Source organism: Salmo salar, chromosome ssa05 (assembly GCF_905237065.1).
Source record: "Salmo salar chromosome ssa05, Ssal_v3.1, whole genome shotgun sequence".
NCBI classification, from domain to species: domain Eukaryota; kingdom Metazoa; phylum Chordata; class Actinopteri; order Salmoniformes; family Salmonidae; genus Salmo; species Salmo salar.
The window spans coordinates 20,345,170-20,372,152 of record NC_059446.1 but is presented as its reverse complement, the minus strand read 5'-3'; the positions used below and the strand labels follow the sequence as shown (position 1 = coordinate 20,372,152).

Below are 26,983 nucleotides of genomic sequence, written 5' to 3'. Positions count from 1 at the left end.
AATACACTACATGATCAAAACTACACCTGCTAGTCGATGTTAATATGGAGTTGGTCACCACTTTGCTGCTATAACAGCCTCCACTCTTCTGGGAAGGAGTTACACTAGATGTTGGAACATTGCTGCTCGGACTTGCTTCCATTCAGCCATAAGAGCATTGGTGAGGTCGGGCACTGATGTTGGGGGATTAGGCATGGCACGCAGTCGGCATTGCAATTCAACCCAAAGGTGTTCGATGAGCATGAGGTCAGGGCTACTTGCAGGCCAATCAAGTTCTTCAACACTGATCTCGACAAAACGTTTTGTATGGACCTCGCTTTGTGCAAGAGGCATTGTCATGCTGAAACAGCAAAAGGCCTTCCCCAAACTGTTGCCACAAAGTTGGAAAAACAGAATTGCCCAGACTGTCATTGTATGCTGTAACGTTAATATTTCCCTTCAATGGAACTAAGGGGCCTAGCCATAACCAGGAAAACAGCCCCAGACCATTATTCCTCCTCTACCAAAATGTTTCACTTTGAACACTGCATTGGGGCAGTTAGCGTTCTCCTGGCATCCGCCAAACCCAGATTCGTCCGTCGGACTGCCAGATGGTGAAGTGTGATTCATCACTCCAGAGAACGTGTTTCCACAGTTCCAGAATCCAATGGCGGTGAGCTTTACACCCCTCCAGCCTACGCTTGGCATTGCATATGGTGATCTTAGGCTTGTGTGCGGCTGCTTGGCCATTGTGCTGATGTTGCTTCCAGAGGCAGTTTGGAACTCGGTAGTGAGTGTTGCAATCGTGGACAGCCAATTTTTACCTGCTACGCACTTCAGCACTCGACAGTCCCGTTCTGTGGGCTTGTTTGGCCTACCACTTCACGGCTGAGACGTTGTTGCTCTTAGATGTTTCCACTTCACAATAACAGCACTGACAGTTTACCGAGGCAGCACTAACAGGGCAGAAATTTGACGAACTGACTTGTTGGAAAGGTGGCATCCTAAGACGGTGCCACGCAGGCTCTTTAGTAAGGCCATTCTACTGCCAATGTTTAGCTATGGAGATTGCATGGCTGTGTGCTCAATTTTATACACCTGTCAGCAACGTGTGTGGCTGAACTAGCCAAATTCACTCATTTCAATTGGGGTATTACTTCTAATACAGAAATAAATTCACTACTCCACTTGTTCAAACTTGTCATTACTACAAATTTGCACTGATGGATCAACATTGCAAGATTCTTTTCAGTGTTCCCAAAATTCCTCAAGAACCCATCCACGTGTAAAATATAGCCAGGGTTGTGCAGGGGAGTCCTCAGCAAATAAATAAATGTATCTGTACACACAGGAAATGTAATTGACTTAGCGCAGTTTAGCTGTTTTTATGTAAAACCATCCTCCCATCACCTTAGAATAGAACGGGTAATGTCTATGAAATATATCTGTAGTAGTCAGCAAAGTACATTTTGTAAGTAAAAACACTTGAACTTTATTTGAAGCGGCAATTTATTTTTAGATACATTTAGCATATGAAAATGTTGTGTATTATATAGCAATAAGGACCGAGGCGGCCAGAGTACCTTAGTGCTATTATAAATTTGTTACCAACATAAATAGAACATGAAACAAGTTTTTTGCGTCATACCTGTGGTATATTGTCTGATATACACATGACTGAAATGCTGTTTCACCCATCAGCATCCAGGACCCAAACTACACAGTTTATAATGTTGTATAATCACCTTTCGGTTTAAAAAACATGGAAATTAATTAAACACAAAGACTGAGTCTGAAAATAGAAGGAAATTCACAAGAAACAACATATAGACAGGTTCAAACCTTCTCAAACAGCCTAAGACAGAGATGTTCCACCATTTACGTGATTTATACTGTATATTAAGAATTGGGAGGAAAGGCAACACTTTATATTAAGAACTGGGAGTGAATGCAACACTGCTGAACTGGGAAGGAAGGCAACACTGTATATTAAGAACTTGGAGAGAAGTCAACACTAACTCTGACTGCTATGATTCTGAATCTCAATTCTCAATCACTACTGCCATCTCTTGGTAATAGGAGGCATGACATATGGAAGAGGAAATTGTTAATTGATCATATTCAGACCGTAACAGAAAGAACGTAACAAGAGTTTGATGATGATATCAACACTATATGATAATGAGTACATGACCAATTTGTTTGAGAAAACAACATTCAAATCTATTTCAGCATAATCCTAATGAAACAACACTTTTACCACTAGTTATTACCTATTGTAACAAGCAACAGCAATGAGCTTCAGCAAAGACCTATGTCACACATAAATCACACTATTCTGACAGAAACATAATTGTAGAAACAATGGCAAAAAATGTAAGATCTATTTGCTGGATGATTAGCATTGAATTAGTCAATTTCAGTCACATCCAAAGCTTTTCACATCAGAGTAGACACTCTCTCCCCCCATCGCGTCACTCTTGGCCTTGGTTGGAGTTGTGTTTTGAGGGAAAGACAGAGCAGAGTATTGCAGCATGTCCTCACCGTTTCCCTGAGAAGAAAAATATATAATAACACATTACTGAGACAAACAATTAGAACATCTACACATTAAATCTAAGATTTCTCTGAATTATACTTCATCCTGCACATGATTGATTATTGAATAGATCTGATTAATGCTCCATACTTATGCCTTGGTCTTAGCTACTGCCAAAACATAATACTGTCTGTGAATAGTTGTGATGATTGCATGGCCAGTAGTTAATTATAATTCAGATAAAATCATTTCATACCTGATCGCTTTGCTGACTGGAATTGGGAACTTCACTACCGGATTGAAGTGGAATGGTTCCTGCTTCAGTAAGAATACATCAAATTACTAGCTTTGATCAGTTAATTACCATTCCAGATCAAACAAGCAAGTATTTTTCTCAATTAAGGCCGGGTGAAAAAAACATACAGAAAAAAACTACAGAAGTATGCAGTGTAATCATATGCCAAATTACAGGAAACACATTCATATTATGTGATTTAATAAATTTTACCCATGGGATGTCCAAATACTTACAACCATGAACCTGATTATTTAATACCAAACGTAAAAACAAAAACATATATACAAATCAACCAAATGCTTATAAGAAAAAAACATTATAATGACAATTGACTTACCATTACAACAGTCACAGATCTTCTTATTCTTCCTTGTGTACATGAGGTAGATTATCAGAACGATACACATTAACAGTGCTTCCCCGAGGATGAATGTTACTGGAATCAGCACATTCCTTCTGGGGTTTTCTGTTAACAAGGAAGACAAGAAAGCAGTCAGTGTCAAGTCCTGACCAGTAAAAGGGGTTATTTGTTATTGTAGTTTGGTCAGGATGTGGCAGGGGGTGTTTGTTTTGTCTGTTTCAGGGGTTTTGGTTTATGTTCTATGTTGTCTATTTCTATGTTTGAATATCTATTTAGTCTATTTCTATGTTCTTTGGTTAGGCCTTCAATTGGAAGCAGCTGTTCTTCGTTGCTTCTAATTGGAGGCCATATTTAAGTAGGGTTTTTTTTGTCACTGTGTTGGTGGGTATGTTCCATGTTTGTTATTTTTGTTAAGTGTTCACGTTTATCCAAATAAAAAGGAAGATGAGCATGATACCCGCTGCGCCTTGATCCGCTTTTTACGACGTACATGACAGAACCACCCACCATAAGAGGACCAAGCAGCGGAGGAAGGAGCAGCAGGAGGAGTATAAGGAGTCATGGACCTGGGAGGAGATACTAGCTGGAGAAGGACCATGGAGGAAGGCTGGAGAGGACCGGGAACGTTATGCGGGAACACGACTGGCAAGGAAGCCTGAGAGGCAGACCCCACATATTTTTTTGGGGGGGGCACACGGGAAGATTGGCTAGGTCAGGTGATAGACCTGTGCAAACTCCCCGTGCTTATTATGGGGAGCGTTTGGCGGTGAGAGCACCGTTCTATGCGGAAGTGCGCAAGGTCTCGCCCATCCGCACGCACAGTCCGGTGCGAGCGATACCAGCCCCCCGCAGGTGCCGTGCTAGAGTGGGCATCCAGCCAGGGAGAAGTATGCCTGCACAATACATCTGGCCACCAGTGCGTCTCCTGGGCCCAGGCTACCCTGTTCCTGCTCTACGCACGGCAGCCACCTTGCCTCAGCACAGCCCAGTTCGCCCTGTGCCAGTACTCCGCCCGTGCCGGGCTACAGAAAAAATCCAGCTAGGACAGGTTGTGCAGGCTGTGCGCTCCAGTGCGTAGTCAAGGCCCCGTGTATCCAGGTCCTGCTCCTCGCACTAGCCCTGTGGTGCACGTCCCTAGTCTGGCACCTCCAAAGCCAGCCCCACGCACCAGGCCTTTGGTGCACCTACCCAGTCCAGTACATCCTGTTCCTGCTCCTCGCACTAGCCCTGTGGTGCGTGTCACTAGTCTGGCGCCTCCAAAGCCAGTCCCACGCATCAGGCCTTCAGTGCACAGTCTCCGTCTAGAGCTTCCGGTGACAGTGCCCCGTCTAGAGCTTCACGTCCTGACCAGTAAAAGGGGTTATTTGTTATTGTAGTTTGGTCAGGACGTGGCAGGGGGTGTTTGTTTTGTGTGTTTCAGGGTTTTTGGTATATGTTCTATGTTTTCTATTTCTATGTAGGTTTTCTAGTTTTTCTATTTCTGTTAGTTTTGGGAACGACCTCCAATTAGAAGCAGCTGGTTGTCGTTGCTTCTAATTGGAGGCCATATTTAAGTGGGTTTATTTTCTCTTGTGTTTGTGGGTGGTTTTTCGTCGTTCTTTTGTTCAGTGTTCATTTCTTTAATAAATCAAGATGATTCACATCCCCGCTGCAGTTTGGTCCGATCATTACGATGCACATGACTATCAGAAGTTAATCCCATCATCATATGGAATGCATAATCAGAAATACTGAAAATCTAGTGTTCTTCACAATAGTTTCATTATGTACTGTATATCAAGATAGTGAATGACTGTTCAACAGGGCCAAACACGTTAGCTGATATTAAATAAGTATCAGTTACCCTTCATCACCTACCAATATCCAATTTTGTTCCATTGCCAAACAGGATCTCCCCACATGTGGCCACAGCACAGTAGTAAGTCCCAGCATCAGAGAGGCTGAGGTTGTTCTTGGAGAGGCTGTAGACACAGCTCTGCGTAGGAGAGGGAGTCTCAGGGCTCTTCTTACACTCATCACTCCTGTTCCCATGGGTGTAAATGACTCCTGGATGGGATTCCCCTGATCCAGCTCTGGACCAGTACACACTGTGTTCTCCTGTGCAGGTCTCAGAGAGTACTGTACACTGCAGAGTCACAGAGTCTCCTGGATGGACTGGGTCAGACTTTGCCTGTTGCTCCATGGTCTTGGAGTTGGACTGTGAGCCTACCAAATACATTTGTTTTTAATTTATTCCAAATGTAACAGTATTTCAACCCAATTTCTTCCTATCAACAATGTTTTTTGTGAAGTGGGGAAAAAAGCAACAAAGATACTTTTCAAAAGGACAAAAGTAAAACAGCATTAGTTTGAATTATTGTTATTATAGACAGGACTCAATAGTCTTACTATGTGCTTAAGAAAACTTAAAGAACACAAGTTGAAGTCATATAATCAAATGAGTTAACTAGCGGTTCTTAACTTGTGAAAAGAGAAATCATAATTTCTGTGGACAATTTCACAAATTTGACTTTATCTGTGTACATGGCTGCTCAATAGTATATAGCTGAATAAATGAGCTTTTCCTCTGAGATGAGCACATTAAATCATTTTTGCTCATGTATTACATTGATATGCTGAGGAGTTGTAAACCGTTCCTTGTATGTCACATCACTTGAACTTGTATTGTACATTGCAATGACTTCAGTGTAATTTCTAATAACATGTTTAAACCAGAAGATCGATAGCAACTTTTCAGTTAGTTGGACACATTCAAGGATCAAACACTCCCCAAGCTTAATGGTCACTGTATGGAGATGGTCAGTGACAGAATCTGTTAGAGAAATATAAAATACTACACTTGTTGAACTTAACTGAAAATGAGTTAATTATTTATGAGCACACCAATAATGAAAATTATGAATGATAATGAAGCATTGGGTCATACTTACAGACTGTGTTGACCAAAAGGATAAATACACAGGGTTGGATCATCTTTGCAGCTTCAGACTACTAAAAAAACCAATACACAGGGCTGGATCACTTCTGCAGCTAGTAAAGAAACCCCCATTTGAATTTTTTTGCTGTACTAAGGAGAGGTTGGTATTAGCCATTTTGATTGGTTGTCTCAGGTTAGATGGTCTGTGAAAGGCCAACGTCATCCACAAGACATATTGCTATATTGGGCTTAGAAATGTTATGCAAGTTGGTTGATATGAAGCACATTTTTGTCATATGTTTGGACCTTTTATAGGCCCAGTTTATGGCTAGTGAAGAGAACAATCCATGAAAAACGTAAAACATGACAGAGATGGAGCCATGCAGAGCTACCAATGATGCTAGGTACAGAACATTTTAGTCTGTCTTATTTTATGAGCAAACCTCTAAGCCAGCTATTTAATTTAATTATCAACTACAGTGTGTCACATTCTCATAGTCATTGTTGTCACTAACATCTATAGGACAGTCACAAGGCTAACATTTATAGTTGTAGGGTTCACGGCAGGTTCAATATTTTCTATTTAGATTCAGGAGACTTTTTGTCATCTTGTCCGAGATGTTGTTTTTAGAGTATAAATATACAATGTGGTTGTGTGTTCAGAGATGGACAGATATGTGCAGGGCAGGTTTACCAGACCACAGACAGCAGCTAAAAAGTGAGACACTCTAACTTCAATGTTCAGATAAATGTGTGCAAAGTTCACACAACCATTGTTGTTGACATTTTGCAGTTAAAACCTTGTTTTGCTTGTCAAAAGAAACTGAAACTATTTTGCGAACTGGGTAACCTTTGGTATAACAAATATTGGAGAAATAAGATTTTTGATTTAACTGAAGAGCCTGTGTGAAATAAATGTTTTATACAGCAAAATACATGTCTTACAATAGCTGCATTGTCTTTTTGTATTTTTTTATTTCACCTTTATTTAACCAGGTTGTCACGCCCTGACCAGTATAAGGGTTATTTGTTATTGTAGTTTGGTCAGGACGTGGCAGAGGGTATTTGTTTTATGTGGTTCGGGGTGGTGGTTTATTTAGTAGGGCGTTTGATTTATTATTTCAGGGTTTTTGGGTAATGTTCTATGTTTGTATTTCTATGTGGTCTCTGGTCTTTTGTATTTCTATGTCTGGTTTATTGGGGTTGGACTCTCAATTGGAGGCAGGTGTTTTCTCGTTGCCTCTGATTGGGAGTCCTATATATGGGTATGTGTTTGGTTTACTGTTTGTGGGAGATTGTTTCTTGTTTTGCGTGTGTGAGCCTGACAAGACTGTTTTGTTGTTCGTTCGTTCTTCATTTTGTTATTTTCTTGGTTTAAAAATAAATACAAGATGAGCATCCACATTCCTGCTGCGTTTTGGTCCTCCATTCCCGACAACAACTGTTACACAGGTAGGCTAGTTGAGAACAAGTTCTCATTTGCAACTGCGACTTGGCCAAGATAAAGCATAGCAATTCGACACATATAACAACAGAGTTACACATGGAATAAACAAAACATACAGTCAATAATACAATAGAAAAAAAGTCTATATACAGTGAGTGCAAATGAGGTAAGATAAGGGAGTTAAAGGCAATAAATAGGCCATGGTGGCGAAGTAATTACAATATAGCAATTAAACACTGGAATGGTAGATGTGCAGAAGATTAATGTGCAAATAGAGATACTGGGGTGCAAAGGAGCAAGATAAATAAATAAATACAGTATGGGGATGAGGGTAGTGTCACGGCTGTCGAAAGGATTAGACCAAAGTGCAGCGTGGTTGTAGTTCCACATTTTATTAAATCCGTGAAACTTTGTAAAACATAAACAACTGAATGTACAAAACCAGAAACTGTGACGCAGAGAGAAACAAACACTACTCAAAAGATAATCACCCACAAAACCCAGGAAGAAAAACCCCTACTTAAATATAATCTCCAATCAGAGGTAATGAGGACCAGCTGTGTCACGTCCTGACCAGTAAAGGGGTCATTATGTTATTGTAGTTTGGTCAGGACGTGGCAGGGGTGTGTTTGTTTTGTGTGTTTTCGGGTTTTATGTATGTTCTATATTTCCTATTTCTATGTTCCTATCTATGTTGTGTATTTCTTTGTGTTGGCCTGGTATGGCTCTCAATCAGGGACAGCTGTACATCGTTGTCGCTGATTGGGAGCCATACTTAGGCAACCCTTTTTCCACCTGTCTTTTGTGGGAAGTTGTTTTTGCATTGCTTTGTGTTAGCCTGCAAAACTGTCTCGCTGTCGTTCGGTTTCTTGTTTTTGTTTAAGTGTTCAATAAAAGTTAAAAATGAGCACTCAACCCGCTGCGCCTTGGTCCATTCACTACGACGGCCGTTACAAGCTGCCTCCAATTAGAGATCAACCCAAAAAACAACAACATAGTAATAGAAAAACTAGAACTTAAACATAGAAATAGAAAACATAGAAAAACACAAAACACCCCCTGTCACGCCCTGACCTACTCTACCATAGAAAATCACATCTCACCATGGTCAGGACGTGACAGGTAGATAGATGGGCTGCTAACAGATGGGCTATGTACAGGTGCAGGGATCTATGAGCTGCTATGACAGCTGGTGCTTAAAGCTAGTGAGGGAGGTAAGAGTCTCCAGCTTCAGTGATTTTTGTAGTTCGTTCCAGTCATTGGCAGCAGAGAACTGGAAGGAAAGGCGATTAAAGGAGGAATTGGCATTGGGGGTGACCAGTGAGATATACCTGCTGGAGCGCGTGCTATGGGTGGGTGCTGCAATGGTGACCAGTGAGCTGAGATAAAGCGGGGCTTTACCTAGCAGAGACTTGTAGATAACCTGTAGCCAGTTGGTTTGGCGACGAGTATGAAGCGAGGGCCAACCAACGAGAGCGTACAGGTCGCAGTGGTGGGTAGTGTATGGGCTTTGGTGATAAAAAGGATGGCACTGTAATAGACTGCATCCAATTTGTTGAGTAGAGTGTTGGAGGCTATTTTATAGATGGCATTGCCGAAGTCAAGGATCGGTAGGATGGTCAGTTTTACAAGGGTATGTTTGGCAGCGTGAGTGAAGGATGCTTTGTTGCGATATAGGAAGCCGATTCTAGATTTAATTTTGGATTGGAGATGCTTAATGTGAGTCTGGAAGGAGAGTTTACAGTCTAACCAGACACCTAGGTATTTGCAGTTGTCCACGTATTCTAAGTCAGAGCCGTCCAGAGTAGTGATGCTAGATGGGCAGGCAGGTGAGGGCAGTGATCGATTGAATAGCATGCATTTAGTTTTACTTGCATTTAAGACCAGTTGGAGGCCACGGAAGGAAAGTTGTATGGCATTGAAGCTCGTCTGGAGGTTAGTTAACACAGTGTCCAAAGAGGGGCCAGAAGTATACAGAATGGTGTCGTCTGCGTAGAGGTGGATCAGAGAATCACCTGCAGCAAGAGCAACATCATTGATGTATACAGAGAAGAGAGTCGGCCCGAGAATTGAACCCTGTGGCACCCCCATAGAGACTGCCAGAGGTCCGGACAACCGGCCCTCCGATTTGACACACTGAACTCTATCAGAGAAGTAGTTGGTAAACCAGGCGAGGCAATTATTCGAGAAACCAAGGCTGTTGAGTCTGCCAAAAAGAATGTGGTGATTGACAGAGTCGAAAGCCTTGGCCAGGTCAATGAATATGGCTGCACAGTAATGTGTCTTATCGATGGCGGTTATGATGTCGTTTAGGACCTTGAGCGTGGCTGAGGTGCACCCATGACCAGCTCTGAAACCAGATTGCATAGCGGAGAAGGTACGGTGGGATTCGAAATGGTCGGTAATCTGTTTGTTAACTTGGCTTTCGAAGACCTTAGAAAGACAGGGTAGGATAGATATATGTCTGTAGCAGTTTGGGTCTAGAGTGTCACCCCCTTTAAAGAGGGGATGACCACGGAAGCTTTCCAATCTTTGGGAATCTCAGACGATATGAAAGAGAGGTTGAACAGGCTAGTAATAGGGGTTGCAACAATTTCGGCAGATAATTTTAGAAAGAGAGGGTCCAGATTGTCTAGCCCAGCAATTTGTAGGGGTCCAGATTTTGAAGTTCTTTCAGAACTTCAGCTATCTGGATTTGGGTTTAGGAGAAATGGTGGGGGCTTTGGAAAGTTGCTGTGGAGGGTGCCAGGCAGTTGACCGATTAGGGGTAGCCAGGTGGAAAGCATGGCCAGCCGTAGAGAAATGCTTTTTGAAATTCTCAATTATAGTGGATTTGTCGGTGGTAACAGTGTTTCCTAGCCTCAGGGCAGTGGGCAGCTGGGAGGAGGTGCCCTTATTCTCCATGGACTTCACAGTGTCCCAGAACTTTTTTGAGTTTGTACTTCTGGATGCAAATTTCTGTTTGAAAAAGCTAGCCTTAGCTTTCCTAACTGCCTGTGTATATTTGTTCCTGACTTCCCTGAAAAGTTGCATATCACGGGGGCTATTCGATGCTAATGCAGAACGCCACAGTATGTTTTTGTGCTGGTCAAGGGCAGACAGGTCTGGAGTGAACCAAGGACTATATTTATTCCTAGTTCTTCATTTTTTTGAATGGGGCATGCTTGTCTGTTGTGTTCACAGGTAGATTATAAGGTAATTCTACACAGGATCTAATAGAGTCAAGCTGTATCCAAGCCGTGATTGGGAGTCCCATAGGGCAGCCCACAATTGGCCCAACGATGTCTGGGTTTGGCATTGTAAATAAGAATGTGTTCTTAACTGACTTGCCTAGTTAAATAAAGATTAAATAAAAATAAATAAATAAAAAAGCTGGCATTGCTACACATTGTTGGTAATAAATTGGATAAGAGCGTCTGCTAAATGATGTAAATGTATGATGTGAAACATGACTTGTTCCTCATTAGCAGAACATCACTGCCATCATGTGGCTACAGAATGAACAGAATCTAATCTAAGAACAGGGTTGTCACTAGTTACCACAGCCACAAAGTCAAAATTGACTGCACTGTAAAAATGTATAAAAACAAAACTGTGTTTTTTGGTCTTCATTTAAGGTTAGTGTTAGGTATAAGTTTAGCAGTTTGGTTAGGTTAGGGTTAAGGTTAGGTTTAAAATCAGATTTTAAGAAGAGAAGTTGTAGAAATAGGTGGCAGGGTTTATGACTTTCTGGTTGTGGTAACTACTGACGACCCAGAAAAGGGAATCAAGTATAGCAGAAATTATATTTTCCTGCAATCGAAGCAATCACTATAAGGGAAGAAACATGCAGTAAAAAAAATAATCAATGGAACAAGAGTTTGAGGATGAGATCATGGTAGGGCCACCACACAAAGCCTCTATTAACAACACCACAAATCTACCTGGGATGTATACTTTTATACTTTATGGTTGAAGTGGTTGGTTGAATTGTTTGGATGAAAGCAGTGTTGTCTTATGCTTTTGATTTAAGTTTATAAAAATAAGAAATTGCGAAATATCTCATTTGCAAGAGTTTTTTTTGTTGTTGACCAAACTCATATCAAACTATTCAGGGGATTTGGAGGAAAACCTTTTTCAATCAAGCATAAAGCTAATTGTAACATGTGGAAGTTCAGTTTTCAGTAAGGTAGGCCTAACACAGCTGTACATTTGTTTGGAATTCATCCAAGTTTGTTTACAGTCCAGTTCAAGACAACTTGGAACTCACAAAAAATAGCTCTAACCGGGAAATACACTTTGAATGTTCATCCAACTAGGAATTGCAAGTCGGGAATTCAGGCCTATTTCTAGAGCTCTGACCTGAGGATCACTGACGTCATGATTCGACCTTGTTTTTTTATTTCCCATTTGTCTCGAAAGCACCACAAATCCAGAGAATGCCAGGCCTTGATGACAAAGTTTCATGACAACATTTCCCGACAAGAAGGACCCCTACGCCAACTTCCTGTTCAAGCGAGCACAGGACAGCTATGAGTCCAAAAACATCTTGTATGCTGTTGCATAAATGATGTAATATGCCAGGGAGATATGTATACTGTAGCTAAGAAAGTAATGCTAAGTGTATGTTGTGTAGTAAGCTGTTAGTAGCCCATGTTTCTCACCCCAATATGTTGGTCCATTTCCACCTCTTAACTTAGTCTACAGTTCTGACTTGGTGGTGTACATGTAGCCTATAGCCTGCTCATCAAATATTGTAAGAGCTTTCATTTTCTGCTTATATGCCCCCTTTATTTATCCTACAGTTCCGACTTGGTGTACAGGGAGAATATTGTTAGAACGGCCCATGTTCTGAATTATACCGCTGTACATTTCAAAAGTGCTGAACAAATAGTTATATTGACTACGTCCGTCTTAGCTCGCTGATTAATGTCTTAATCAAAATTATGGATTGCCTCTTCTCCGCTCATCGTTCCCTTATGCCATAGTTTGTACATCTCAATTGCCACATATGTTTAAGCAAGTCAGCCATATAACCTATGTTTTTTAAAAAGGCAGTAAATGAGGCTGAATGAATTTTTTTGCTGACAGACAAAACTCTGAGGATAGCCAGATGTAGCAGTGGTAAGGATTCACTCCATGGTGCTGAAAATAAATCTCTGCTGTTGGGACAGCTTTATGTACACCCTAACAGTTTGTGGACACTGTTTGTCACTGTAACATTTATTTCACCTTTCTTTAAATAGGTAAGTCAGTTAAGAACAAATTCTTATTTACAATGACAGACTACACCAGCTAAAACCAGACAACGCTGGGACTCCCAATCAGAGCCAGGTGTGATACAGCCTGGATTTGAACCAGGGTATCTGTAGAGATACTTCTAGCACTAAAGATGCAGTGCCTTAGACTGCTGCGCCACTTGGGAGCTTGATGTATTATTTAGTGTTTTGTTATGTAGTGGCTTTGCTGGAATGCATCTAAAACAAGTTGGGGGAGTTTGCCCCACCAAGATGGACATTCTAAAATTGCCACTGGCTATTTCTATGTTTCCCAATCTTAAATTAATTTTTTTCATCTTTTACTTTCAATTTTGTACACCAGCTTTAAACAGCTGAAAATACAATATTTTTGGTAATTCAAAACATATTTCACAGCGTTTTAGATGGTACAATGATTCTCTACGCCATATTTGCATGTTTTGTTACATAAACTGAAAATAGGTAAACTATTCGAATTTTAGCAAACAGGATATGGCAGAGTGATTTCATCGTAGTGCATCGTTAAGGATATTTTCTATATCCTCCTTTGAACTTTTGTTTACGGATTGATACAGTTAGATAAAATGTTTTTAATAACGGTTGATTTCATAAGGATCCATTGTAATGCTACGTACCATCTGGGGTTTGAAATCTATGGATGATACGTTTCTCTTTCTTAATTTTCCAAGCAAGCATTTTCCATTCACTTTCACCTTGCTCAACATATTGTTGCTTGGATTTCATGCCAGCAATCCCTGCAGATCGGGTGATTATTGTGTTTTATTCAAGCTTCAAAGTGTTCAACAGTTGAAGGGTGTTAGCATTTTTAAGTCGTGGATTTTCTTTTCTAGTATTTCTATTTATTTATGGGTGTTCTTTTTCTTATGTGAAGAGTAAGACATGATACAACCTCTCATATTTGCATTAGTTGGGCATACTTCTTTATCTACATTTATTTCCAAAAACATGTCTATATTTTTGTTGAAATTTAAGGTAAACTCCTTGTCTTCAAGTAACATTGTGCTGAATCACAATGTTTTTGCTATTGGCATAGCAGGTTTGCGCTTTAATTCGAAGGACAATGGACTACGGTCCGTAATTATTCTATGAAGCTATTTACATTCAGAAACACAGTCAATTAACTTTTTAAGGTATAGGGGGCAGTATTTTTGATTTCGGATGAAAATTGTGCCCAGAGTAAACTGCTTAATACTCGGGCCCAGAGTCAAATATTTGCATATTATTAGTAGATTTGGATAGAAAACACTCTGAAGTTTCTAAAACTGTTTGAATGATGTCTGTGAGTATAACAGAACTCATATGGCAGGCAAAAACCTGAGAAAAATCCAACCAGGAAGTGGGAAATCTGATCCTTGTAGTCTTTTCAAGTCATTGCCTATCTAACACACAGTGACTTTGGGTTCATTTTGCACTTCCTAAGGCTTCCACTAGATGTCAACAGTCTTTAGAACCTTGTTTCAGGCTTTTGCAGTGAACAGAGAGCGAACAAGAAGGCCGGGAATTTGGTGACTCTGAAAATTACATGTTCATTGGTGCGCATTGACGTGATGAGGTAGCTGTGTTCCATAACGTTTTTCAAGACATTGGAATCGTCCGGTTGGAATATTATTGAAGTTTTACGTTAGAAAGGCCCTAAAGATTGATGCTATACAACGTTTGACATGTTTCTACGAACGTAAATATAACTTTTTGACTTTTTGTCGTGAAATTTTTGGCACGCTTCCTACATTTGGAGTAGCTTACTGAACGCGTAAACAACAAGGAGGTATTTGGACATAAATTATGGACTTTATCGAACAAAACAACATTTATTGTGGACCTGGGATTCCTAGAAGTGCCTTCTGATGAAGATCATCAAAGGTAAGTGAATATTTATAATGCTATTTATCATTTTAGATGACTCCAAAATGGCGGGTATCTGTGTTGCCTGATGTATTTTTCTGAGTGCCGTACTCAGATTATTGCAAAGTGTGCTTTCCCCGTGAAGCTTTTTGAAATCTGTCACAGCGGTTGCATTAAGGAGATGTTTATCTATAATTCTTTGAATAACAGTTTAATATTTTATCAACGTTTATGATGAGTATTTTTGTAAATTGTTGTGCTGATCCACCGGCAGTTTTGGAGGCAAAATATTTTCTGAACATCACGCGCCAATATAAAATGGGGTTTTTGGATATAAATATGAACTTTATCGAACACAACATACATGTATTGTGTAACATTGAGTCCTAGGAGTGCCATCTGATGAAGATCGTCAAAGGTTAGTGCTTAATTTTAGCTGTATTGGATGTTTTTATCTCCACAGTTAACATACAACCATCTCTTTGGTGTTGTGGTTTAATACTTTAGACATGTTAGGAAGAGGATATATGCTGAGTATACAAAACATTAAGAACACCTGCTCTTTCCATGACATAGACTGAACAAGTGAATCCAGGTGAAAACTATGATCCCTTATTGATGTAATTTGTTAAATCCACTTCATTCAGTGTAGATGAAGGGAGACAGGTTAAAGAATTATTTTTAATGGGATATGGTAGTATATGGTAGTAGGTGCCAGGCGCACCGGTTTATGTCAAAAACTACAAAGCTGCTGGGTTTTTCACACTCAACAGTTTCCCATGTGTATCAAGAATGAGTGGTCCACCACCAAAAGGACATTCAGCCAACTTGACATGCTCTATCAATTGAGTCATACAGCTTTAGTAGTGGCATTTCATCTAATATTTGAACCAGTTATATGCCCAGTTGATAGGCTATAACGTAACAAAATGGGGAAAATGTCCAGGGGTCATTTCTGAAGAATATTATTTATTTAATGTTATTGGTGATTAATTTTAAGGGGGAAAAAAAGCCTGTCTCTCATTTTAAGATCAACCCTGTTACGTGATCTGAACTGTCTTTTAAGATGGTGGAACTATTCCTTTTTAAATATTGCACTATTCCTTTTTAAATATTGCACATCTAATAGTCAAATTAAAGTGTAAAAGCAGGTGAGCTGGTTCTACTCTTTTTGGACATTTTCTGGTGCTTCGATGTCACCAAGTTAAACTTCTCAAAAGCTGTTTGGTTTTCAGTAGAAACTGGAACCATTTTGCATACAGGGTAAGCTCGTGGTAAGCTTGTGGACTTGTCATATCAAACAAACCCTTGTTTATTATGACAGATTTAAGAGAAATAAGCGTTTTGCTTTAAGTTCATTATAACTCAAGAACCAGTGAAATCAACGTTTTATACAGCAAAAGACAGTATTTTACCACCGTTTAGTTGTTAGTTTTCTGTTGTTTTCCAAGGTATGTTTTCAAGCAATTAACAGCTACACATGATCTTACATACTGTAAATTCAATCTTGAATTGCAACACATTTCGGCTGAAGTCAAGTCAATGACTTACTCCTCACTAGCAGAACTTCACTGCCACCACGTGGTTACAGAATTAACTGAATCTAATCTCATGAGGGCCCTATAACTGAAGCCTTGACAGACATCAAAACAATCATGTTGGCCCCCTTCAAAGACTGATATGACTGAAATTCATTCAAACCCTCACTCTGTGTTTTTCCATCTATTTGAAATCTTATAGTTACTTTGAGCACAGTGAGGGCATGATTAGAGGCTAGATAAATATTTTGTAATTTCTTCTGAGATCAATGGACACTAATCACTAATTAAAATAGTATGATTGGTCCAAAATCCCAAGTAATGTGTGCTCGTCATCTAACTACTTGATGTTGAAAAACAATGCAGGAGACAGTTATTCAGGTGGCAAATTAATTATTTATTTTAAAGAGCCACTTCATATCAATCATCTTAATTAGACAACAATAATATCGCCCCCATAGTGCACTGGCCATTCCTGTTCACAAGCAATGACAACTTTCCTGGTGGACGGTGGAGAACCCCTGTATCTACAGTGGGGATAACGATCCCCACCTATGTGTCTACATATGATTACAGGGAAGCTGTTGGTGCTTTGAACCTGATCCCTGCCCCTAGGTGTGCCACCACCAGTACAAATGGCCCTGACCTGATTTGAATTGGCTTTAATGAAGGTGTTTTTCACTTTGCAGGTTTTGCCATCAGACTCGGTCAACTCCAAGTAGCCCATCACACCCTGACACTTTTGCATTGTCATATCCCCCTTGACGTGCTGTCGGAGGAATTGTTGATAACGAGACTCAATGTTGGCCGGTTGACCGTGTACCACCACTGTGGCACACATCAACACCAGGAACAGGGAAGCCCTCAGGAACCCCATGGCCTCAACTAAATGGAGAAACAGGAGGGATGAGTCAGACTATTACTAGTATATTACTATTACTATACAGTATATTACTATATCTTTCAATAAATGAAACAACAGGAGGGGTAAGTTAGACTATTACTACTAGTATATTACTATTACTGTACAATATAATGATGTAACGACCCTGGGTTTATAAGCGCGTATATCAACTCTGCCGCTCGAGCATGCTTTTGTGGCACAGTCGATAGCGCGCTGGACTTCGGGATAGAAGGTCCACGGTTCGAGACCTGCTCCCTGCCTGTTTCATTACATTGGTGTCAGAAGTGATCGGACCTTGCATCCATGACAGTGTGTGTGCTTGGCCAGTGAGAGCGTTCCTATAAGACGTAGAGCCGCAAGCTAGCATGAGGATGCGCTCTTTGAAAAGAGGGAGTAGTGTAACGACCCTGGGTTTATAAGCACAGATATCGACTCCGCCGCTGGAGCATGCTTTTGCAGCACAGTCGATAGCGTGCTAGACTTCGTGCTAGAAGGTCGTGGGTTCAAGACCTGCTCCCTGCATGTTTCATTACAATAATATAACTTTCACTAAATGTAAAAACAGGAGAAGTAAATCAGACTATTACTAGTATATTACTGTTACTATACAGTATATTACTGTATATTTCACTAAATGGAGAAACAGGCGGGGTAAGCTAGACTATTACTAGTATATTACTGTAACTATAAAGTATATTACTATTACAATACAGTATTTTACTATATATTTTACTAAATGGAGAAACAGGAGGGCTAAATCAGACTGTTATTAGCATATTACTACTGCTCTACAGTATATTACTATATCTTTCACTAATTGGAGAAACAGGAGGGGTAAATCAGACTATTACTAGTATATTACTATTAATGACTGTACAATATAATACTGTAATTACCATCTTTCACTAAATGCAGTATGGGGAAGATAACACTGCTGTGTGTCTCAAATAGTCTATTGATTAATATACCAGAAACATGACAGGATATTAACATCTTTATATGTCAAAGCTTGTCAAATGTCTGAAAAAAAGTTAGAAAGTAAGGTGGAGTAAGTAGAGTCATCATACTCCAAATGATATAGAAGTTCACAAAAATAAACGTCATTACATTATTGAAATCATATTATGGTTATGAAAAATGTGCAATATTTTACTTGAGAGAGAAAGCACTTACCTCTGGCAACTGATTTCAATGGCCTTCGATGTGACTGGTTAGTTGTTTTCTGTCCTCTCAGATATCTACAGATACAATACAGCATTAACCAGAGACAACAATCTTCAGATACAGAACTATTCTTTAATGCTCTAGTACTGTAATGCTGAGGCAATTATGTCTTACCTGTTTGAGTGTCTCCGCTGTGAAGTGAGCAACTCTATCCTGATACTCAACTTACATATATAAATATATACACTTTCATGAACTTTGATTTGGTGACCCCTGGCACCTGTGTTGCAACATTGTAGTGGGATAAAAGGGTTTGAATTAGCTAACTATTAACAGTCAAATCTTTTCAAAATAACGGTCAATCAGGAGAGATCTCACATCAAGTGTGATGCCAACCTTAGCAGTCCTATTGCAAGTTATATTAATGTTATGGCAGTAGTTACGGGACCCAGTGTATTTGATTTGGGTTTTTGTGATTGAGATTGTAAGTGTGAGTTGAATTTAAGGCCAAAATTCATTCATTTTCAGGTATTGGCATTCCAGACAGCACTGTGTTGGATGGAGAGAGTTGACTGTTCATTTATAAAGTGACAGTTCTGTGGTGTGACTCATGACCCATTCAGCTGTGATGGCCAACACACCACCTGATTTAAGACTTCTAAATCAAATGTCAACTCCCTCTGTTGGGGCAGCAGGTTGCCTAGTGGTTAAAGCATTGGGCCAGTAACCGAAAGGTTGCTGGATTGAATCCCTGAGCTGACAAGATACAAATCTGTCGTTCTGCCCCTGAACAAGGCAGTTAACCCACTGTTCCCCAGTAGGCTGTCATTGTAAATAAGAATGTGTTCTTAACTGACTTGCATGTTTAAATAATAATAATTAAAGACAAGCTGCTGTACCAATCAAACTCAGTTATGAAAATGCTATTCAGAAATACTGATATCCATAGTTAATTGTTTTCAAGTATTCTCTTCATAAGCCTGCTCTTTGCTTCGAATTTGCCTTAGACAGAGAACTGTAAAACCAAGTAAACCTGGAGATAAACATTAGTTGATGCCAACAGCTGTTGGGAAGTCCAGGATTTCCAAATACATTTTTGGACTTTGGATTTGTGAAGTATAGAACTTGTTTTTTGGATCCTACAAGCTGATTGGTTGATAGCAGGGAGTTATTCACCACAATCCCCTGAGTAATGCCTGTTAACAGAATTATCAATGCCCTGTCCCACAGCCCAGCCAGGGAATTCATAAATCCCCCCCCCTTGGAAAAAAGCAGCTAGACATTATTTCCCCATAGTTCTAACCAAGCATTTTGTTTGCAACACTTGGTGTTTGTCTAAACTTTGCTGCCTGCCTTTCCGACCTATCCAACAATGTTGATTTTGTTTTGTGATCTCTGCAGTGCCATAGAGAATGAACGTTTCCGGACAAGACTGACAGCTTCTCTGAGCCAGACAAATTCATTTATCAGGATCATTATAATGGATATATCCAAAGAAATGGCAATATAAACATTTTTTAAACATATGAAAATCTTTTCAGCTACATGATGTTATTGTGTGTTAGCTAGCAAAGGGGAAGTAGCTAGCCTCCATAGCAGCCTTTTTTTGCTTAGAACGAACGTTCAGTCCACTTGGATGGCAACCATGCCAATAGAATCTGCAGATGTGCCCTTGAGCAAGGCACATAACCCTAATTTGCTCCAGGGGTGTAGTACTACTATGGCTGATTCTGTAAAACAACACATTTCACTGCACCTATCTGGTGTATGTGACAATAAAACATATTGTTTTGTTAAGCATCCCTAGTTCTGTCGATAATGTTGAGAGTTGTTTATTGTTTTTCAAATCCCAGACTGTACCTTTAATCCTTAACTGTTAATTTAGTGCTGGAAAAATATTGGTCTAGTGATACACATCCTAAACATCCCCTGGCAACAGCCCATTCTGTGCTGCCCTTCTCTGTATTTCCCAGCCATATTGACCAGATAGTTAAAAAACTAAAGATGATCCTCCCATTCAGCCATATTGACCTGAGAGTTAGAATACTATAGAGGATGTTCCTATTCAGCCATATTGACCAGAGAGGTAGAATACTAGAGAGGATCCTCCCATTCAGCCATATTGACAAGAGTGTTAGAATACAAGAGAAGATGTTCCTATTCAGCCATATTGACAAGAGAGGTAGAATACTAGAGAGGATCCTCCCATTCAGCCATATTGACAAGAGAGTTAGAATACTAGAGATGATGTACCCATTCAGCCATATTGACCAGAGAGTTAGAATACTAGACAGGATCCTCCCATTCAGCCATACTGACCTGAGAGTTAGAATACTAGAGAGGATCCACCCATTCAGCCATATTGACCAGAGAGTTAGAATCCTAGAGAATTGTCCCATTCAGCCATATTGACCAGAGAGTTAGAACACTAGAGAGTATGTTTCCATTCAGTCATATTCACCAGAGTTAGAATACTAGAGAGGATGTTCGCATTCAGCCATATTGACCAGAGAGAGAATCCTAGAAGATTGTCCCATTCAGCCATATTGAGTGGACCAGTGAGTGTTCAGTTATATTGCTGTGGTCTATAGGGCTTTGTCCCCTGATAGCAATCTTGCTCACTGGTCAACGATTATACAGCTTTATGTAGCAAGAGAAGTTAGGAAGTTATACTGTCATAAATCCAAATGCTGTCAATATTTATCATTATTTGCAAATAAACAATAAAGAACACATCTGTCCATATGCACATCCTCTGAAGACATGTAGTTGTGTATTTTCAAAGCTAAAATTTGTATGATTTATTTTGACCAGGAAGGAGCTTGCCCATACCACTTCTATTATAATTAGTTGAGTCCGCTTGGAAAAATCTAAATGACCAATATATAGACTACAGTTCAAAAACAGTTTGGACTGCAAGTCCATGCTTTGATTACTAATCAATTATCTTGTTAGATATAGAAGGAAAACACTTCTTATTTGTTTCAATTATCTTGTTACTGTACATATAGAAGGAAAACCGTTTTTGTAATTCCAATAATATATTAGAATACTTACACATGGAAATGTAATATAATATTTCCAGATGGAGACATTGGTTTGTAGTTTCAAGTTGTATTAGTTGCATGGGATACGCATGGTATACATCGTCCAATGAAATGCTTATTTGCAGGTTCCTTCTGGACAATGCAACAACAATAAGAAATAATAAAAGATAAGAACATGAACATAAATTAAATGGCTCAGTAAAATAGAATAAACATTTTAGCATAAGTATAATACAGGGGGCAAGTGTTTCAATTGTGCAGTATTTAGCAATCATAATAAGAGTCTGGTAGCAGCAGATGTTATCTATGTGAAGCATGAATGTGTGTGTGTGTGTGTGCATGACTGAGTGCATGTGTAGTAGAAATTTGTGATGCATTTGGAAATTGGTTATGTATATATGTATGTAAAATTGAAAAGTACATTTTCAGCAGGGGGCATGAAGAGATGTAACCTCAATATGTAATAATATCTAGAATGCACATATGTATCTACTATGGAAAGTGCACTGTAAGCTTTATCGCAAATGAGATATTAGTTCAGCTCACATTTACTGGCTAGATGGCAACCAGGAGGAAATGTCAATGTTTGGTTCCAAATGGTTACAGTTAGTCGCACTGATAAAACAAAGAAATGGATGGGTTCATCAGCACTGATGCAATGTTTGGTTTGCGCCAACCCACAGTATTAATGGCTGGTAAATACCCATGAATCACGCAGTTTTTGTCGACAGTGATTTCTAATACATGAAGAGAAGTAACATCAAAGACAGCACAGACTGGGACTACACTTCCATGCCAATCCATTTTGTTTTGCTCTCCACAGAAGATGTGATTACACACCACTCTGATGTGGTTAATGGATATCCAAGGGTCACATCCAATGGGGTTCATTTCATCCCTGTTCAAAGAACAATTTTTCTTTTTCTTTCACACCCCTGAAGGATTTGTATCTTTTCATGTTTGCGGTTTAGAAATTCTTACACACATAAATCTATAAAAAAGACAAAAAGAAAACAAGACCAATATCTCAGTGTATGGCGGTTAAAAAACAAATTGCATGAATATCTTAAAAGGGGTTTCTATCACGGTGAACTCGAGGTCTCATTAAAACCTTCCTCTATGAAAGGTTTTCAGAGACAGCGAAGGAGAGGGAAAAAAGGAACTCTTTTAAAATGGCATCCATCACCAACCTTGCAGGCCTGCAAAAGTCAGTATTATCCCATAGGAGAATCGTCAAGACAGCTCTGTCCGCCCTAATTGCAGAAACCATTAGCGTTCTTGCATTTCCCCCTGATGACAACGCCACCAGTAATAGCTGCATATATGAATTGTACCTTCTTGTGTTATTGTCTTTGTGGATCTTCTGCCTTGCAGTAGACAGGTAGATAGTGAATTGTAGGCAAAATAACAAAGGCGAAGGACAAAGACAGAGATGCAAAAGGATTGGGAGTGAAAGAAGCATAATAAGATACACAATAATAATGTTTTTTATCATTGTGGGTTTAGGCCTTGCACACCGTCCCCAGAGGGAGACTGTCATTTCAAATTTTAGCTCTAGATGGTGAGCTTCAAAGATTGGATCACATCCTGACATGTTTGCCTTAACTGAATCCATATAATAGTTTCGTTAGGGACTGCCAAGAGAGAGCCAGTCATGGCAACCTGATGTAGGGTACAGTATGGGGAATATATTGGGGCCCTATTCCTTGGGGGCAGTATTTGCACGGCCGGATAAAAAACGTACCCGATTTAATCTGGTTACTACTCCTGCCCAGTAACTAGAATATGCATATAATTATTGGCTTTGGATAGAAAACACACAAAAGTTTCTAAAACTGTTTGAATGGTGTCTGTGAGTAAAACAGAACTCATATGGCAGGCAAAAACCTGAGATGATTCTGTACAGGAAGTGCCCTCTCTGACCATTCCTTGGGCTTCTTGGCTCTGTTTATTGAAAACTTAGGATCTTTGCTGCAACGTGACACTTCCTACGGCTCCCATAGGCTCTCAGAACCCGGGAAAAAGCTGAATGATGTAATTCCAGCCCCAAGTTGAAAAACTTTAGCGCCTTTGGTAAGTGGTCTATCAGAGGACCATCAGACTGAGGCTCGTGCACGAGGGGATCCCATGTTTTTATTTTCTCTCTCTTTGAACGTAAACACGCTTTCCCTGTCGGAATATTATCGCTTTTTTACGAAAAAATGGCATAAAAATGGATTTTAACCTCTATGGGCTAGGTGGGACGCTTGCGTCCCACTGTCTCAACAGCCAGTGTAATCCCGTGGCGCATTATTCAAATTCCTCAAAAATGCAAAAACTTCAATTTTTCAAACATATGACTATTTTACACCATTTTAAAGATAAGACTCTCGTTAATCTAACCACACTGTCCGATTTCAAAAAGGCTTTACAACGAAAGCAAAACATTAGATTATGTCAGCAGAGTACCCAGCCAGAAATAATCAGACACTCATTTTTCAAGCTAGCATATAATGTCACAAAAACCCAGAAGACAGCTAAATGCAGCACTAACCTTTGATGATCTTCATCAGATGACACACCTAGGACATTATGTTATACAATACATGCATGTTTTGTTCAATCAAGTTCATATTTATATCAAAAAACAGCTTTTTACATTAGCATGTGACGTTCAGAACTAGCATACCCCCCGCAAACTTCCGGTGAATTTACTAAATTACTCACGATAAACGTTCACAAAAAGCATACCAAATATTTTAAGAATTATAGATACAGAACTCCTCTATGCACTCGATATGTCCGATTTTAAAATAGCTTTTCGGTGAAAGCACATTTTGCAATATTCTCAGTAGATAGCCCGGCATCACAGGGCTAGCTATTTAGACACCCAGCAAGTTTAGCACTCACCAAAGTCAGATTTACTATAAGAAAAATGTTATTACCTTTGGTGTTCTTCGTCAGAATGCATTCCCAGGACTTCTACTTCAATAACAAATGTTGGTTTGGTGCCAAATAATCCATAGTTATATCCAAATAGCGGCGTTTTGTTCGTGCGTTCAAGACACTATCCGAAAGGGTAAATAAGGGTTACGAGCATGGCGCATTTCGTGACCAAAAAAATCTAAATATTCCATTACCGTACTTCGAAGGATGTCAACCGCTGTTTAAAATCCATTTTTATGCCATTTTTCTCGTAAAAAAGCGATAATATTCCGACCGGGAATCTGTATTTAGGTAAACAGATGAAAGAAAATAAAGCATGGGGTCGACTCGGGCACGCACCTAAGCCCATAGTACTCTGATCGGCCACTTGCCAAAAGCGATAATGTGTTTCAGCCAGAGGCTGCCTCGTTATCGTTCAGCTTTTTCCCGGGCTCTGAGAGCCTATGGGAGCCGTAGGAAGTGTCACGTTAGAGCAAAGATCCTCAGTCTTCAATAAAAAGAGCCCAGATGAACAACAACTTGTCAGACAGTCCAGTTCCTGTTCAGAATCTTCTCAGGTTTTTGCCTGCCATATGAGTTCTGTTATACTCACAGACACCATTCAAACAATTTTAGAAACTTTAGGGTGTTTTCTATCCAAAGCCAATAATTATATGCATATTCTAGTTACTGGGCAGGAGTAGTAACCAGATTAAATCGGGTACGTTTTTTATCCGGCCGTGTCAATACTGCCCCCTACCCCCAACAGGTTATGTCTTTACTGAAGACACATTTCTTCAGTAGGTCCTATGATTAAGTGTAGTCTGGCCCAGGGGTGTGAAGGTGAACGGAAAGGCTGGAGCAACGAACCGCCCTTGCTGTCTCTGCCTGGCCGGTTTCCCCTCTTTCCACTGGGATTCTCTGCCTCTACCCCTATTACGAGGGCTGAGTCACTGGCTTACTGGTGTTCTTCCATGCCGTCCCTGGGAGGGGTGCGTCACTCAAGTGGGTTGAGTCACTGACGTGGTCTTCCTGTCTGGGTTGGTGCACCCCCTTGGGCTGTGCCGTGGCGCAGATCTTTGTGGGCTATACTCGGCCTTGTCCCGGGATGGTATGTTGGTGGTTGGAGATATCCCTCCAGTGGTGTGGAGGCTGTGCTTTGGCAAAGTGGGTGGGGTTATATCCTACCTGTTTGGCCCTGTCCGGGGGTTTCATCGGATGGGGCCACAGTGTCTCCTGACCCCTCCTGTCTCAGCCTCCAGTATTTATGCCGCAGTAGTTTATGTGTCGGGGGGCTAGGGTCATTTGGAGTATTTCTCTTGTCTTTTCCGGTGTCCTGTGTGAATTTAAATATGCTCTCTCTAATTCTCTCTTTCTTTTTTTCTCTCTCTCGGAGGACCTGAGCCCTAGGACCATGCCTCAGGACTACCTGGCTTGATGACTCCTTGCTGTCCCCAGTTCACCTGGCCGTGCTGCTGCTCCAGTTCCAACTGTTCTGCCTGCAGCTATGGAACCCTGACCTGTTCACCGGACGTGCTACCTGTCCCAGACCTGTTGTCCCAGACCTGCTGGAACCCTGACCTATTCACCGGACGTCCTACCTGTCCCAGACCTGCTGTTTTCAACTCTCTAGAGACAGCAGGAGCGGTAGAGATACTCTCAAAGATCGGCTATGAAAAAGCAAACTGACACTTACTCTTGTGTTGCTGACTTGTTGCACCCTCGACAACTACTTTGATTATTATTATTTGACAATGCTGGTCATTTATGAACATTTGAACATCTAGGCCTTGTGCTGTTATAATCTCCACCCGACACAGCCAGAAGAGGACTGGCCACCCCTCATAGCCTGGTTCCTCTCTAGGTTTCTTCCTAGGTTTTGGCCTTTCTAGGGAGTTTTTCCTAGCCACCGTGCTTCTACACCTGCATTGCTTGCTGTTTGGAGGTTTAGGCTGGGTTTCTGTACAGCACTTTGAGATATCAGCTGATGTAAGAAGGGCTATATAAATACATTTGATTTGATTATTGTGGCAATAGACCCCACTATAGTATATGCATTGGTTGAAAATCAATGTTAAATTCCACCATTATTACTAAGGCAATATGAAACCAATGTCCATGAAAATTCGCAAATCAACTTTTTATGTCATCCTATCATCAGTAATAATGTCTCAGACGACAACTGATCTGACATCATATTCGTTAAGTATCAACGGATACCTTCAACTGGTTGGATTACCTAAAGATTGTTCTTTTCCCCAAACTTTTGGTGTTACAATACTCTCCCTATGTTAACAAAAGGGCTTTCCAAGAGTTCAATCTGTAGATTAGAGGGGGGGAAGGTATTTATGGGGGTTATAAACCTCACCAACTGGGCAACGTCATGACAGTGACAATTAGACTTGTTTCCTGAGGGAAGCACACCATACCAAAGTGAACCTTGGTGCCCACTTTGGGACTTGTAAAAGGGGGTCTTTATTATGCAAAACTCTTCCGGCTAGCTAAGCTCCAGCTAATGCTAGTTTCCAGAGAAAGTACTGTTCATTTATTCCTTGAGACAGGGATAATAGGTTGAGAATCACTAACCTGTATTGACAGAACACAGCCCATTCCTCTGTAGAGACTCTAGTGACATTATTGCAGTGCACACACTGACATGAATTATTATTGATTGCCCTTTTCATCCTAAATAAGGTGAGTGCAGCAAAACAAACATAATGTTGGTGGTGACCAGTGAGAAGGGGAGTGAAGATGAGGCTTTAATTAGCTAGCATGAGAACTGGCA

At 40.3% G+C, this 26,983-nt stretch overlaps 2 protein-coding genes across 3 annotated transcripts; both read right to left on the bottom strand.

Moving 5' to 3' along the window:
* Positions 1–1,486: 1,486 nt before the first annotated feature.
* On the bottom strand, positions 1,487–7,104 carry LOC106604508 (T-cell surface glycoprotein CD8 beta chain). Of its 2 annotated transcripts, none has more exons than XM_045717967.1 (5): positions 6,108–7,104; positions 5,035–5,382; positions 3,154–3,282; positions 2,775–2,833; positions 1,487–2,530 (listed from the first exon to the last, which is right to left on the bottom strand). In XM_045717967.1, the coding sequence occupies exons 1-5, from the start codon at positions 6,148–6,150 to the stop codon at positions 2,399–2,401; spliced, it is 711 nt and encodes a 236-aa protein (XP_045573923.1). In that variant the 5' UTR covers positions 6,151–7,104; the 3' UTR covers positions 1,487–2,398. The 2 variants fall into 2 exon arrangements, with proteins under 2 accessions (XP_045573923.1, XP_014054648.1); XM_014199173.2 differs by having other exon boundaries at positions 2,775–2,836; positions 6,108–7,100.
* A 9,451-nt stretch (positions 7,105–16,555) lies between these two features.
* LOC106604501 (ribonuclease-like 3) lies at positions 16,556–18,446 on the bottom strand. Its single transcript, XM_014199167.2, has 3 exons — positions 18,422–18,446; positions 18,257–18,321; positions 16,556–17,064 (listed from the first exon to the last, which is right to left on the bottom strand). Exon 3 carries the CDS (start codon positions 17,054–17,056, stop codon positions 16,613–16,615), a length of 444 nt encoding a protein of 147 aa, XP_014054642.1. The 5' UTR covers positions 17,057–17,064; positions 18,257–18,321; positions 18,422–18,446; the 3' UTR covers positions 16,556–16,612.
* Positions 18,447–26,983: the final 8,537 nt, after the last annotated feature.

Bases quoted from the DNA above. Each gene is read 5' to 3' on its own strand.
- LOC106604508 (XM_014199173.2), bottom strand. From the start codon at position 6,150: ATGATCCAACCCTGTGTATTTATCCTTTTGGTCAACACAGTCT. The intron at 5,383-6,107 runs GTAAGTATGACC...TGTATTTGGTAG, and splicing joins CCTTTTGGTCAACACAGTCT to GCTCACAGTCCAACTCCAAG. The intron at 2,531-2,774 runs GTATGAAATGAT...TTTTCTTCTCAG, and splicing joins CCAGTCAGCAAAGCGATCAG to GGAAACGGTGAGGACATGCT.
- LOC106604501 (XM_014199167.2), bottom strand. From the start codon at position 17,056: ATGGGGTTCCTGAGGGCTTCCCTGTTCCTGGTGTTGATGTGTGCCACA.